Source organism: Haliotis rubra, unplaced genomic scaffold (genome assembly GCF_003918875.1).
Source record: "Haliotis rubra isolate DU_JTF1 unplaced genomic scaffold, ASM391887v1 Scf740, whole genome shotgun sequence".
Lineage (NCBI taxonomy): Eukaryota > Metazoa > Mollusca > Gastropoda > Lepetellida > Haliotidae > Haliotis > Haliotis rubra.
Window position 1 is genome coordinate 419,331 of NW_025767458.1, and position 13,864 is coordinate 433,194.

Here is a 13,864-nt window from a genome sequence, read left to right on the forward strand (position 1 = left end):
CGTGACGAGCCAACGCTTTAACCACTAGGCTACTCCACCGCCCCAAATACAGCAACTGAGTAACCCAACATCAGCGTATGAAATAAGCCAAAAACACAGCCAGACATCCGGGCTGGTAACTTCAAAATGTTACCAGCCCAAATTAGATTTAACCAGACCAGACAATACAAAGAAAATACTATATTTTTTCAGTTACAATGAATAATTTTAATGAACCTGAGACGTGTATTTACTCCGCGCATCGATAGGTGTCTCTGTTTGAGTATGTCAACGCAATGCTTTGAGCTTGCGATACGCTAGTTCAATGTTCAAACAGTAATTGTCAAGTTTAAATAACGCTCAGTTTGAAAAAAATGTATTAAGACATGATGCATGAATTTACTTAGATTTATGAAAATGTTATCTAAAATTTTTACCAGACATTGGGCTGGCAAGCTGTATATTTCGACCGTCCGAGAGAAATCCAGCCCGTCTCGGGTGGTCGGACGGGCCTTATTTCATACACTGCCAACATGCATACACTTTGTCGATATAAAATTCACGAATTACAATTAAAAACAGAAATATCCGATCATCTCTTAAACTTTAAAAAATACTTTAAATATAGTGACTTAGTGACACAGAACACCAAAACTAGTAACAGCTATAGAAATAATATGTTATTAACCTTCTCATAAACCATGCAGGGATACTCTATAGAGTCTCCCTGCATAAACATAAACATGTATCGATTCACCTCCTAATATGTAACTGTTGTTGAATTATGCAAACAAACGCACCTTACAACGCAAATATAACATAAGCTATACACAAGATTGGGCGCCTACAGAAACTAGTTAGTTGTATGCATTTAAAAGCACGATGTTTACACAAAATCTCCCCTGAACATTAAATCAGTACAAAAAAGTGTCACGAGTAAACTCCCTTGATATACTGAACATTCCGACATCCTCGTTCAATCTTTGATCCGAAGGATTCTGAATGCCACAATAATAACTAAAGCTCCGTACCTCAAAGCGATGCCTATTTTGACAAATCCTGAGTCATGATTTCGGAGAAGTGGTGTTGCGAGTACATATTAAAGCGGGAAATATGGCGCCTCCTCAGCCAGCTGAAGTGGGAAACGACGATCAAAATGGTATTTATTCTCTTCCTTGCACTATATTTAACGATATATAATTCGCAACGAAAAGGATAAGTGTTTGCTATATCTGCATAGGCTCCTACAGTGTATCACGTGTCCGGATAAATGGTGTGTGAACAAAATTTGGAGTGGTGCATACAGCTACGATTGCCATCAGACATTGTTATTTATGTCGATTATCATCTGTTTCGGAGGAAAAAGAAGATCTCAGGACTTACCGATGAGATGTGGCATTAAAGCGATATTTACTATGCTTTTGGATTTATTACATTTATCTCAAACTGAAAATGCTGAAAGTATCAGACCACTGGTGAAGTGTTGACGACTTATTATTCAAGGACAGGCAGACAGCTTACAGGCTGAGGAGGGATTGTAGTCAAAATTGTAAAAGTCAAAAGGGCCATAGACTTAAGTCAAACGGCCATAGGTAAAAAAAGAAAAAACAAACTAATATATACTTTGTGTTTTATTATATTAATATTTATTGTTATTATTTATATTTGTATCAATATGTACATAGTAACAAAAGTAATAATTTTTAGTGTGATCATTATACACTCGACAGTTGATTGGTTCAAATGTTCAAATGGTGGTTCAAGTGGTTCAGATGTTCACAATTCACTCATCTTTAGAGTTCACCACCGACATCATCATTAGACACGTATCATACACATTCCACTGCAATCACTGTATGGTGGTTGAAATGTTCGTCTTATATGGCATTGTGAGTCATGAGACCAATCACTATGATCACAACTAATTAGATTAATGACACCCATGACTCTGTTTAAACCTCACAACAAATTAAAACATTAAACTTGTTTAGATTACTGATTAGTGTCTGACACCCATGACTGTTTAAACCTCTTGTAATCATTACAGAAACAGTTGTATGGTTGACTATACTCACAACATAAACACTTAACCACTACTGTTAATTTTGTTTAGATTACTGACCACTTGTAATCATTACACAAACCGTTGTATGGTATAAAGTAAACACTTAACCACTGAGATTTTTTAAATAAACAACACTGAGGCACTCTGATGTATTTAGGATGTTTAGGATTAGAACTACTGCAACAACATGAATTTCTTTTCATCTTACTATTTTCTAAAAGTTTGGCCCTTTTGACTTAAGTCTATGGCCCTTTTGACTTTCTGTTGGCCCATTTGACTTTCCTTTGGCCCTTTTGACTTTTACAATTTTGGCCCTTTTGTCCTTTGGACCTGTTCCCCTGAGGAGGCGCCGTTTTCATGTTATTGTCAGAGCTGTTGTATAACATAAGGATGAAGAAAATGATACATGAAGTGCAGCAATGAAATAAGTTATCCGTAATATATCTAGGCAATGTCGGAAGCGGGTGCAATGTTGTTGATCGTGTTGACATTGTCATTCTGGTTAAAGTATCCCGGTGTCAGGGGTTTTCGACGATGTAAGACAAAAACATATTTTTTATCTGTAATATCATTTAAAGTTTTTATTTTGCCAACCTTGAGTGATAAAGAATATATTCATCTATTTCACGCAAAAATATCAAGTGGTCCCTTAAAAAATAGCGTTCATGACATCGTATCAGCGAAACTGTTGCCCCTTTCCACATCCGGGTATTTTGTATGGGTTTTCAACGATGAGCCATACTTTTTGCTCCGCACTGCAAGGGAGTGTTGTGATCACGTGGCTTCCTATTTATATATTGCCTGTCACCAGCAGATGACTGATCTTACTGAAATTTAATGTTATATTGGCAATTGATTTTGCATCTGCAGTGGTATTAACGATCACGGGTAAATAATATGGATGTCTGTTTGCTTTTTATATAACTTAACTTCCGGATATCCATTGTCAATAAAACTTCTCACGACAGCGACTGGGCATCCGTCCTGCTGATGAAACTGCTTGTGCACTCCGATCGCGCATGAACTTTACTGATATAGCCCGAGCAATGCAATCGTCGAAATCACCAGAACGTCAAATTCAGCTCACTTTGGGATACCTTTTACTTCAGTCTTCCTGAAGTCCCCGAACCATATACTTTCCCCTCCTGCCCCCCCTCCTGCCCAGCCCCTCCCTCCTGCTCTTAGCCCTTACTGTAATGATATGAATCTGTTAGGACATTTGCAGGAAAAAATATCTCATTCCTGTTGTTAGAGAGTAAACATAAAAAATTGCCATTGCTGGCTAGTCTTTGGTAATATTTGTTATGAAACTTTTCTAACATTTGCATCAGTCATCTACTACTTGACAAGCTCATGGATTGGCAAGGAGATAAGGACCTTGTTGTTTGTGTGATCTAAATGTGGGGTCTTGCATCTCACCATACTCACAGGCTCTACTTTTCAAGTCAGGGAGGTGGGGTAGACTAGTGGTTATTTAAAGCGTTTGCTCGTCATGTTGAAGACCCAGGTTTGATTCCCCCCATGGGTACAATGTGTGGAACCTATTTCTGGTGTCCACCGTCGTGATATTGCTGGAATATTGCTAAAAGCGGCGTAAAACTATACTCACTCACCCACTACTTTTCAAGTTATTTTCTGGTTATTGTTGTGATAAGCATATGATAAGTTAGCACTGTGAACATGGTCAAAACATGTCAATTTATTTTGTTATTATTTCACCTCAATGTCAACTCATTGTGAGTGAGCGAGTGAGTTTAGTTTTATGCTGCTTTTAGCAATATTCCAGCACCAGAAATGGGCTTCACATATTGTACCCATATGCGGAATCGAACCCGGTTCTTCGGCATGACGAGCGAACGCTTTATCCACTAGGCTACCCCACTACCCCATGTAGTCCTAGTGTTTATCTGAAAATGATTGTCATGGTTACTCAACTGGATGTGAACCCATCAGGGCTCCAGATAAGGGCCGTATGGGCGTATGTATGGATAAAAAATATGCACGACACGGTGGGAAATAATTTAGGAAACATAGCAGATACGCACCACAGCAATGGTGTACGGTCTTACTCTTATAATCATTTACAGACGTATTTATCTGAAAAATTATTGTTTCATTGTTTATTGACCTGTTTACACAAGAGTAGCAATGTTATGGTGCATATATGAAACGATACACAAGATTACTGATACTCCATTAAATTCCATAAGTACTCTTAAAGGTCACATGCAACGTAAAACACAACTTTGCAGATTCTGATACCTTTCGGTATGGACATACCGAAACAAATAGTCAAAAATGCAAATTCAACTTATAAAGTTGAAAAATAACGCGATGAAAAAAAACGCGCGAAATCGGAGTTCAAACGTTTCACTAATTTTCCCCAGAGATTTCTGGGGAAACGGGTTTCAACAGCTGGGCTGCGCCCATAGCACGTGCGCAAGTAAATAGGTTCGCGCAGCTTTGGAAGCGGGTTGTCGGTGAATACTTCGGTGAAGGCCTTGGTGTGAGCTATTTTTCTAATGTTTTGTTGATATGTCACAGTAGCGAGCTTTTATATGTTATGACAGTAAATTAACTGTTTATATAATTTCATTTGTCTATTTCACCACGCTCTTCTTCTTACCGAGGCGGCTTTCTCAGTTCGATACTTAAAAGCAATGTCATTATTTAGCGTTGACACAGTTTCTAACTGTGATATAGATATAATCGATTTGTCACAGACAAAACTCAATGTCTTGTTTTATTGGCACCTATGTGTCTGCCTGCCTGTCTGCTAATGACAATATTCAATACACAACTGCAATCACTGACCACATGCAATTTGAACTTAACACCAATCAGGCTATACACCATAAAAAAAGCGCATTGATTTATGGCCCGAGTTAGGTCTCTGTCACATTATGTAATTACACAGACAGGCAGGTGTGATACTTGAACACATGACATGTTATGATGTCTGTTGCTTGCAAAATGTTATACACAAAAAATGAGCATGTATCTACAAAACCCAACATCTCTATATACACACACAATATGAGGCCTGAAGGCGGCATCTGCTAATGAACCAGCCGTTACACTTGAGTGCACACCCACCCGCTCTGACTGGGTTCGGTATCCCGGCTGCTTCGTTTCGAGGGAGGTAAACCCAAGTACAAAATATTGCACTTTTGATTTGCGATTATACGCTTATAATTTTGTTTATTTGTTTTTTCATAATCAGCTATGCATATTATATGTCATGAAGAAGTGATAATTGTGTTTTAATTATGTTTGATTTTTTGGTTGCATGTGACCTTTAAGGTTTTTCAGTACTCCTGTACTGAAAAAAATAAGGAGTACGTACTCCTGATGTTGAAGAGTTATCTGGAGCCCTGCCCATGCTTGTCTTAAGACGGGATCGGGTGGTCAGGCTCGCTGGCTTGGTTGACACATGTCATCGGTTCCCAATTGTGCAAATTGATGCTCATGTTGTTGATCACTGGATTGTCTGGTCCAGACTCGATTATTTACAGACCACCGCCATATAGCTGGAATATTGCTGAATGTGGCGTAAAACTAAACTCACTCGCTCACTCAAGTGGATGTGATGATTTGTTCTCAGAGTCTCTTGTGCGAGGAAGGTCAAAGCGTCAGAAGATTGACAAGACGGGCAGATCAGCTGCTTTCGAGAGACTGAGGAAGACCAAGGAGAAAGGGGGAGAAAAATAAATATGAGGTAAGAATGGTATTTTAATTTAAATTGGATTCAATTCCAAATTCTTTTGTTAACTAAAGATAGCTTATATAAATTTTCTACAGTGTGGACAGCTCAGATACTATTTTGTTGTGCAATGTATCTGTGAACAATTGTGTTTCATTTGGGCCAAATCATATTGATTCGATTTTCATCCCTAACCACCTTAACAACAAAATTCTTACTTAAGTTGTTTGATTTATAATAAGTACAATGTTTGAAAGTCAAACGATCTTGTCATAACCCCAATGATTCAGTTCAGTGTTTAGTAAGATGGTTAATAATAAGTGCATATGTGAATACCCGTGAAGGTCCGGGTTAGAATGAACCTTCAGTAACCCATGCTTGTCGTAAGAGGCGACTAACGGGATCAGGTGGTCAGGCTCGCTGACTTGGTTGACACGTCATCGTTTCCCAATTGCGCAGGTTGATGCTCATGTTGTTGATCCCTGGATTGTCTGGTGCAGGCTCGATTATTTACAGACCGCCGCCATATAGCTGGAATATTGCTGAGTGCAGCGTAAAACTAAACTCACTCACTCACTCACTTGTGCATGCTCAAATCGCCAACAATCATTACCCCGGATAACCCAAGCTGCCTATTAGGCGCTAGAAGGTTATAGTTACATGACTTACCCCATCTGGTACCCATCTTCTGCTGGGTGAACATAGGCATTTTTGAACAAGCTCACTTGCCTAAGGTGTGACCACATCTGCTTCGTTGTTGGGCAGGACTGAACTCCTAGAAACTCTCAGGAGTCAAGCTGCCAAACGTGGTCGCCCATCCAAGAACTTCAAGAAATGCCTTATCTTCAACTGATTCGCGACCTGAGCTCTACGCACAGGACCACAAGTTGTGTCATTGTACCCCAAGTATATGGATTGTTTCTATGAGTAGTATATCAGTTACTGTAACATTTACCGGTAACTGTTATAAGCGTGGCAGCTAACAAAGTAAACTAGATCAATCTGTCATGGCTGACTTTGGGTGCAGGTGGAGGAAGAGAAGGACGTGTACGAAGTGGTGGACGAGAGCAAATACTCCGAGATCGTGAGACAGCGTCAGGAAGATGACTGGATCATCGACGATGGTAAAATATTGCCAAACTTTTTGAACTTGATAAAAAGAAAGAAACCTCATTTGAAATAACGTTATCTATGTTAATGTCCAAATAGTAAATATCCTGTTCTCTGAACTAGAATTATTTTTCCCAGGCACAAGCAGTTTCATCAAGCTAATGCCAAACATGACAAGATGAATGGTAAACTAGTTAACCAGAAGTTGTAAACTTCAAAATAGAATGTTTCCCATATCTGAATTGGAAAACCCTGAAATATAATCATAAACACCACCTGGTTGCCTTAGAGTTGAATTGAGCAGGGTTTGCCATGAAGCTGAAATCTTGCATATTTTATGCAATCTGTGTAAGAAATACTCAGGTTGTCAGGTACATCTGTAATTCTGTTGTTTAATCTTCTTTAGATGGAGCTGGGTATGTTGAAGATGGACGAGAGATCTTCGATGAGGATCTGGATGGAGATGAGTTCACGAAAGCTGAAAGTATGAAAGTTTACAGAAATACACCATTTGTATCTTCTATCAGACATCTTTGTCTTGACTTTTATTCTGATTCTTGGTCCAAAGAACCTATTTTTGTCGAACAAGGCGGCTTAATTGGACCAAGAGATCACACATGGTTGATTTGGTTGTGTAGGTGTTATCACACCCTAACCACATGGAACCATGCTCAGAGCTCCAGATAAGATTTAGCTCATGTGGGTACTTTACCCGCTGTATTTTTTTGGAGTGGGTATTATGAATGTTGAGTGGGTATTTCATTTTCCGTTACCTACTGCTTTCAAATATGTGCGTATTTCAGTCATTTTACTCACCTAAGTATTATGTCATTGAGTAAGTTTAATAAGCAGGTATGTTCTGCCTTATGTCATACCTCATCAAAACCAACTTAAATATAATGGAAATGATTTCATAAAAAAAATCACTCATCCTATACTAACAGTACAACTTGATAGCAATCAATGTCTTTTTCATTACGCAAGTGATTTTTATAAATATATTCCATACGCATTTGTTTTAAACTTTTTGCGTATCTAACATTTTAAATGCGTAATTGGTATGCAACAATTATTTTTCAATGCGTAATTGGAAATTTTCTATGCATATTTTACCCGGATACACGGCTTACCTGGGCCTCTGCATGCTTACAATACCAGTCACTGGTTTGTCTGGTCCGGTCTTGATTATGTATTTGCAAATAAGGACGGGCTGGCATTAAACAGAAAAGATATGTAGGTCAATAACAGGGTACCTGATTTACTGTATTGAGCGTATTTATCACCCCCTCCATAATAAGAGCTACCTATGAGAAATATTTAGCTTGCAGATCACCAATCCCTCCTCCACAAATTCTGTCAAGTTCTTATTATCAGGTATACATAGCCAAATGCTGTTTCACAAAGTAATCAATGCAGGTCGAGGTGAGTGTGAACTTGGAAATAGGTTGGTGTTTGTGACACAGGGCACTGCCTGTTTTGTGTGTGAGTTTAAACCTCTATCTAAAGCCCTTTCCTTCCTTTGGCATTTTAGGCAATAGAACATAAATGAAATTGTTATTCCTTTCAGCTAAGAAAAAAGCAGACAAGAAAAACAAGAATATTGTCCGTCCAGGGACGAAGCCGAAGCCGAAGAGCGACATCAAGAGCATGTTTGCTGCAGCAGCGGTCACTTCCAAGAAAAAGCCAGAGGTAACACTGACACGTAATTTGCTTCAGGTATAAGAAATCTCACCCATGTAAGGTTAAGGTCATCCATCAAAAGTCAAGGTCATTTTTTTGTTGCCAGATACTGTTGCATCTTTACATCTACCATCGTAAGGTCTAGTAATTGTTTCAACTTCTGAAGTTCACAGAAAAAGGTCAAGGTCACAGTCAAGATCCTATTAAATGTGTCTTCCCTCTATGGTGAATAGTCCAGGGACTTTTTGAGGTCTAATAATGTACCCTTCGAGAATGGTGCAGCTTGGAGTTCGGCGGTTGTGGTACATCGACTGAGGTGTCATACCTATATTGTTGTGTGTTTTTACAGAAAAATGTGACCTTGGAGAATGATGAGTTGCTAGGCGACCTGATGGAGGAGCTGCACCGAGGCCCCAACAGCAGCTCGTTCAAACCCGTGCCCGTCAAAGTGAACAAGACCAAGCCAGCCAAGTCAGTAGTCAGATGTCACAGTCAGCCCTTAGCCATTACCAAGCTCATGAACTTCCCCTTTGTCACCCTAATGAAGGGGCAGTGGGGTAGTATAGTGGTTAAAGCGTTTGCTTGTCACGCCGAAGACCCGGGCTCGATTCCCCACATGTGTACAATGTGTGAAGCCCATTTCTGGTGTCCCCAGCCGTGATATTGCTGGAATATTGCTAAAAGCGGCGTAAAACTAAACTCACCCACACACTCACCCTAATGGATATTTACCACCTTATATATTTTGGTTGGTTTGCGAGTCCAACGGAAAAGAATACCCTGAAATTCGAAAACGGCAAAACTGAAAAGGAACACCCTCTATCAACTTTTTGCTGCTGTGTGTATGTTGGGATGGGTAGATGCGTCAGAGGCAGTGAAATGAAGAAATTAATTGAAATATAATTACTGCAGAACATAGTAAGCCATACAGATTTTAAATGATTGGCTTGTTATACAAAATATACCTGCCGTGGCATTACGTGTAAGTGCTTATTTTGAACACTGTCTTGTAGGCCGGCCAACCCGTTCAGCATGGACAAGTCGTCGCCCCGTGTGAAGCAGGTGAAGTCTGTGAAGCAGCCGCGGAACATCACTAGGGAGTTGTATGCAGAGGAGTTGAAGGTCAGCCATGTGAAGGTCAAGCAGGAGCCTGTAGACGACATTCCAGACATCGAGGAGTTTGGAAGCATGGACGTGGATGACAACAAGAATGAAATCACAAATGCCGTCTCTCAAGGTAGGCAGGAAATCTTCTTTAACAACGTTTTAAAGGACAATTCACCTGCAGTGGTTTCGGAAGTGATGTCTTTAGATCCAACTCTCTTATCACTTAACTGAAACGTCAAAATGCTCCTTCTGAAAAGGATTTCCGGATTGCTATTCATTGAAAATCATGGCTTATGATGGACTTTTAACACATTTAATTGACTTGGAATACTTTAATCAGTAGTTAAAGATTGCTGAGTGAAGGAGTTGACTTGTGGTTTCAGTTGTGAAGGAATCAGGTAATTGAATGATATGTTGATAAAAATCAAGTGGTAGTTACCAAGATTCCAATAGGCAGGGTTATACACAGGCTTTGAAAAAAGAGTCCCACAGTATTTATTTTTGGGAGTCATTTTCAATATTTGGGAGTCATTAAAATTTTAGCGTAATATTTATGTGTGTATGTCAAAAAGCAAGAGTTTTGCATGGATTTTATTGTTTTGTGTTTTATTTAAGAAATACACTTTGCTCTACCACCATGTATAGTGTAATAAAACACACTTTTGCCCTGAACTATTATAGTTAAAGCACGAGGACGGCTTGCGTCGAGTGCTTTAGATATAATAGTTCAGGGAAAAGTGTGTTTTATTACACTATACATGGTGGTAGGGCGAAGTGTATTCTTTCTAAGATGCCAAATTTAATACTTTCTAAAGATAATTACGATTAATTTAAGGCAGAAAACAAGCGGCGGTGTCGGTGACCTAAATTAAGAATCCTCGCACAGGGCTAACTGGCTGTTCTATTGATGTGTCTGCCCCTACGTTAAGGCGAGCGTTACCAGAAAAAAACAAATGATAACAGTTTGATGGCGGTTTACGTTAGGATTAAATATCTTCTCTGAATTATTTTAATTACATCTGTCGTGCGTAAACCATATGGGGCAATATGAGCGTTGCATTTCTACTACCAGCGTAAGTTTAGATCAGTACATCCAGAGGAAGTTGAGTAGTCAGCGACATTCCACACGAATGCATTGTGGGAATGTAAACATTACGAACGTTACCATGTCGCTGAAAACTTGTGAGTCGAAATGACACATTTTAACCGTCGTAAAACATAAACGTAATGTTTCCACCAGTGATGTTAGCTGCGTGAAGCAACAGCAAACCAAGAAACTGGATGCAACGGTGTAGTTTACTGTAGGAGGCCGTACGAGGCGATGACAACTGACATGCATCGTGACGTCGCTTACATTGTGACGTAATGTAAAATGGTTCGATTACGAGGGGGCACACTAGAATGGCGCAGTGACGGGATAACGTCATTCAATTGTTACGTCATCAAAAAACTATACCTTTATTGTCTGATAATGTATTTTTTTCGATTGTTCTAACCGCTAGGCATCTTAGAATGTCATTTATATGTTAGTTAATAAACAGTATATTTTTCACTGTTCAGTTCAGTCATAACAAACTCCAGTATACTGAACAAATAATCAGGCTTGTGATTTATTCACTGTAACATACAGTTATTAACATGAATTGAAATAAATTATTGAAGAACTCACGAAAACTATCATTGTTTGCTTATCAAATCGATTTTATTGACTCTGAACTGAATTCTGAGGGTCACTCATAAAACTTGCGTCAGCGTCAAGCTAGACTCGTATGATAATATTTTGAGAGTCTTTTACAAAATTGTTGCGTCAAATACGCAGGAATCACGCGTCATGTAAAACCCTGTATAGGTTCAATTTCTCTGAGGGCAGTGGGGTAGTATAGTGGTTAAAGCGTTCGCTCGTCACATCAAAGACCTGGGTTTGATTCCCCACATGGGTACAATGTGTGAAGCCCAATTCTGGTATCCCCTGACGTGATATTGTTGAAAGTGACGTAAAACCATTTTCAATCACTCACTCAATGTCCCTGATGTTTCTTCATCCAGTGGGTGCCACAAAGGTGGTAGAAATTGACACCCTGCAGCGCTGTAGGCTTTAAATGAACTCATTGAACTGAATACTTTTTGTATCTTCCAGATGACTCTGCTATGGACCTGAATGACATCGACTTTGATGACGAGGTGACGGAAGTGATGACACCGGCCGTGAAGGAAGTGAAACCCACAGTTAAGACAGAACCTGCCACAAAGTACGTACTGAACAGTCGCTTTGATCCTCAATGATGGAAAGTTGGACCATCAGTGTATATTCTTGCTTCTGTTTCATTCACATCCGTATGGTTAAGTGGATAGTGTTTGCCTGGAGAACTCACGTTGAAGGGTTGTATCCCCGTGTTATATAATAGGATGCGAGAAGATAGTATTCAGGGTGGAAATAACTTTAAATTCTTTTTCTTTTTTCCTCCTTGGGGTACATATAAGCATTAAAATGTCCATTTTAAAAACCTACGACAGTTGTAACAATATTTCAATAACATATTTTACCAAACAAAAAACTCGTTATGTTTAGTGAGACCACCCCAATAGGGCCCCTCACAGGGCCCCCTACAGCCAAGAGCAGGTTACTCTGGCTGCGTACCTCGTACCTCACTTTTCATGCTGTCGTTGACCTATTTGGTACTCTGGTACAGTTGCACATGTAAAGTCACTTGCCCTGATAATTTGTCCACTATACCGACCCTTTCTTGCTGGCTTTTTAAATAAACAACATAATTAACATTGGAAAGTCACCTGGACATCGGTACAGTGTGATATACAAATTTGCTTGCCCGACAGAAAAAAACACTGAACTAGGACGTCGGGCAATGGGTTATTTCCACCCCTGGTGTTGTTTGGCTCTCTCTCTGGCACTTTGCAATAACGAATAACACAAATGCAAGGACTTCAAATTTTATTGAGGAAATTAAAGGTTGTTTTCATGGCTAAGAATGAAAGCCTCATGTCATGTCGTGATGGTTATGGAAATTTTTGTCACAACCAGTTTCAAAGACTAAAATTGTTTCCATTATTCAGTGGAGAGTTTTTGTCAACCGGATGGGGAAGTGTGAAGATGGAAGAGCCAATGACAGTCACTGATGTGCAGGTTGACTCCTCCCAGTTACCCTTAACGACCAATGAAAATGGAGACCAGGTGCTGCGATTCTATTGGCTAGATGCTTATGAAGATCATTACAAACAGCCAGGTATGTAGACTTGTAGAGGTCAAGTAACTGTTCTAGGCTCTCTCGACCCGTGAAGATCTGGTGTAGAATAGGTCGTCAGCAACCCATGCTTGCCACAAAAGGCGACTATGCTTGTCGTAAGAGGCAACTAACGGAATCGGGTGGTCAGGCTTGCTGACTTGCTTGCCAAATATACTATGTACATTTTGTGATAATTGTTTGCAGCGATATCACAAGAAATGTTACTGGTTCCAGGTGTGATTTTCCTGTTCGGGGGAAGGTGTGGATAGACTCCGCGAAGACCCATGTCAGCTGCTGTGTGACCGTGAAGAACATCGAGAGACGTGTCTACTTCCTTCCTCGAGCCACGGTACGGTGGCCCTTGCTGGCTACAGCTGATAAATTCAGTTTGTTGGTTGAGAATCACGTCATGTTTAAATTTCCATAATTCGTCTCTTGAGACAAGTAGAATTCGGGAAGGACAGTTTCTTCTGTAATAGGGATGATGGGGTAGCCTAGTAGTTAAAGCGTTCGCCCGTTAAAGCGGCGTAAAACCATACTCAGTCACTCACTCCTTTGTATTAGGCCTCTGACGAATTCAGCTTAGATGGGTTTCTCTACTACACCAAGGGTGATGAGTAAGATCTTCACATCTCTAATATATAGGTGTTGAAAACTTGGTTAGAAATGGGAAACTGTGTCTTTGACCTTTTGTAGTTTCTGAAACAAATTTGTCCTCTGTCGTTTATTGATTGCATGTGTTAAATGCACAACTAGTTCATGAATTTCGACTCCATTTTGTATCCCTTGTGATGAGAGAGTCACGGTCAAGCGTGTCCTGCTTGACTGTGTTGAATTCTCCATCATAAGGGATAAATATTTCAATGTAAAAACAGTTAAGGATCTTTTTACCACTGTTAATTTTCATTTAATTATTGCTTTTTTAAAAGAAATTGTTTTAGTTGATGAATGTTAATTGATATGTTCTGTAGATACAGT

General features: G+C 39.6%; 1 protein-coding gene across 1 annotated transcript in view; it reads left to right on the top strand.

The window, feature by feature from the left end:
• The first annotated feature begins 5,729 nt into the window (after nt 1-5,729).
• Nucleotides 5,730-13,864, top strand: part of LOC124259897 (DNA polymerase alpha catalytic subunit-like) — a 53,568-nt gene continuing 45,433 nt past the window's right edge. The window contains 10 exon segments of the mRNA XM_046694124.1: nt 5,730-5,762; nt 6,775-6,871; nt 7,264-7,341; nt 8,425-8,546; nt 8,887-9,008; nt 9,551-9,774; nt 11,782-11,893; nt 12,717-12,886; nt 13,121-13,137; nt 13,140-13,235. Coding sequence (XP_046550080.1) covers nt 8,505-8,546; nt 8,887-9,008; nt 9,551-9,774; nt 11,782-11,893; nt 12,717-12,886; nt 13,121-13,137; nt 13,140-13,235 — 783 coding nt within the window. The 5' untranslated portion in view covers nt 5,730-5,762; nt 6,775-6,871; nt 7,264-7,341; nt 8,425-8,504.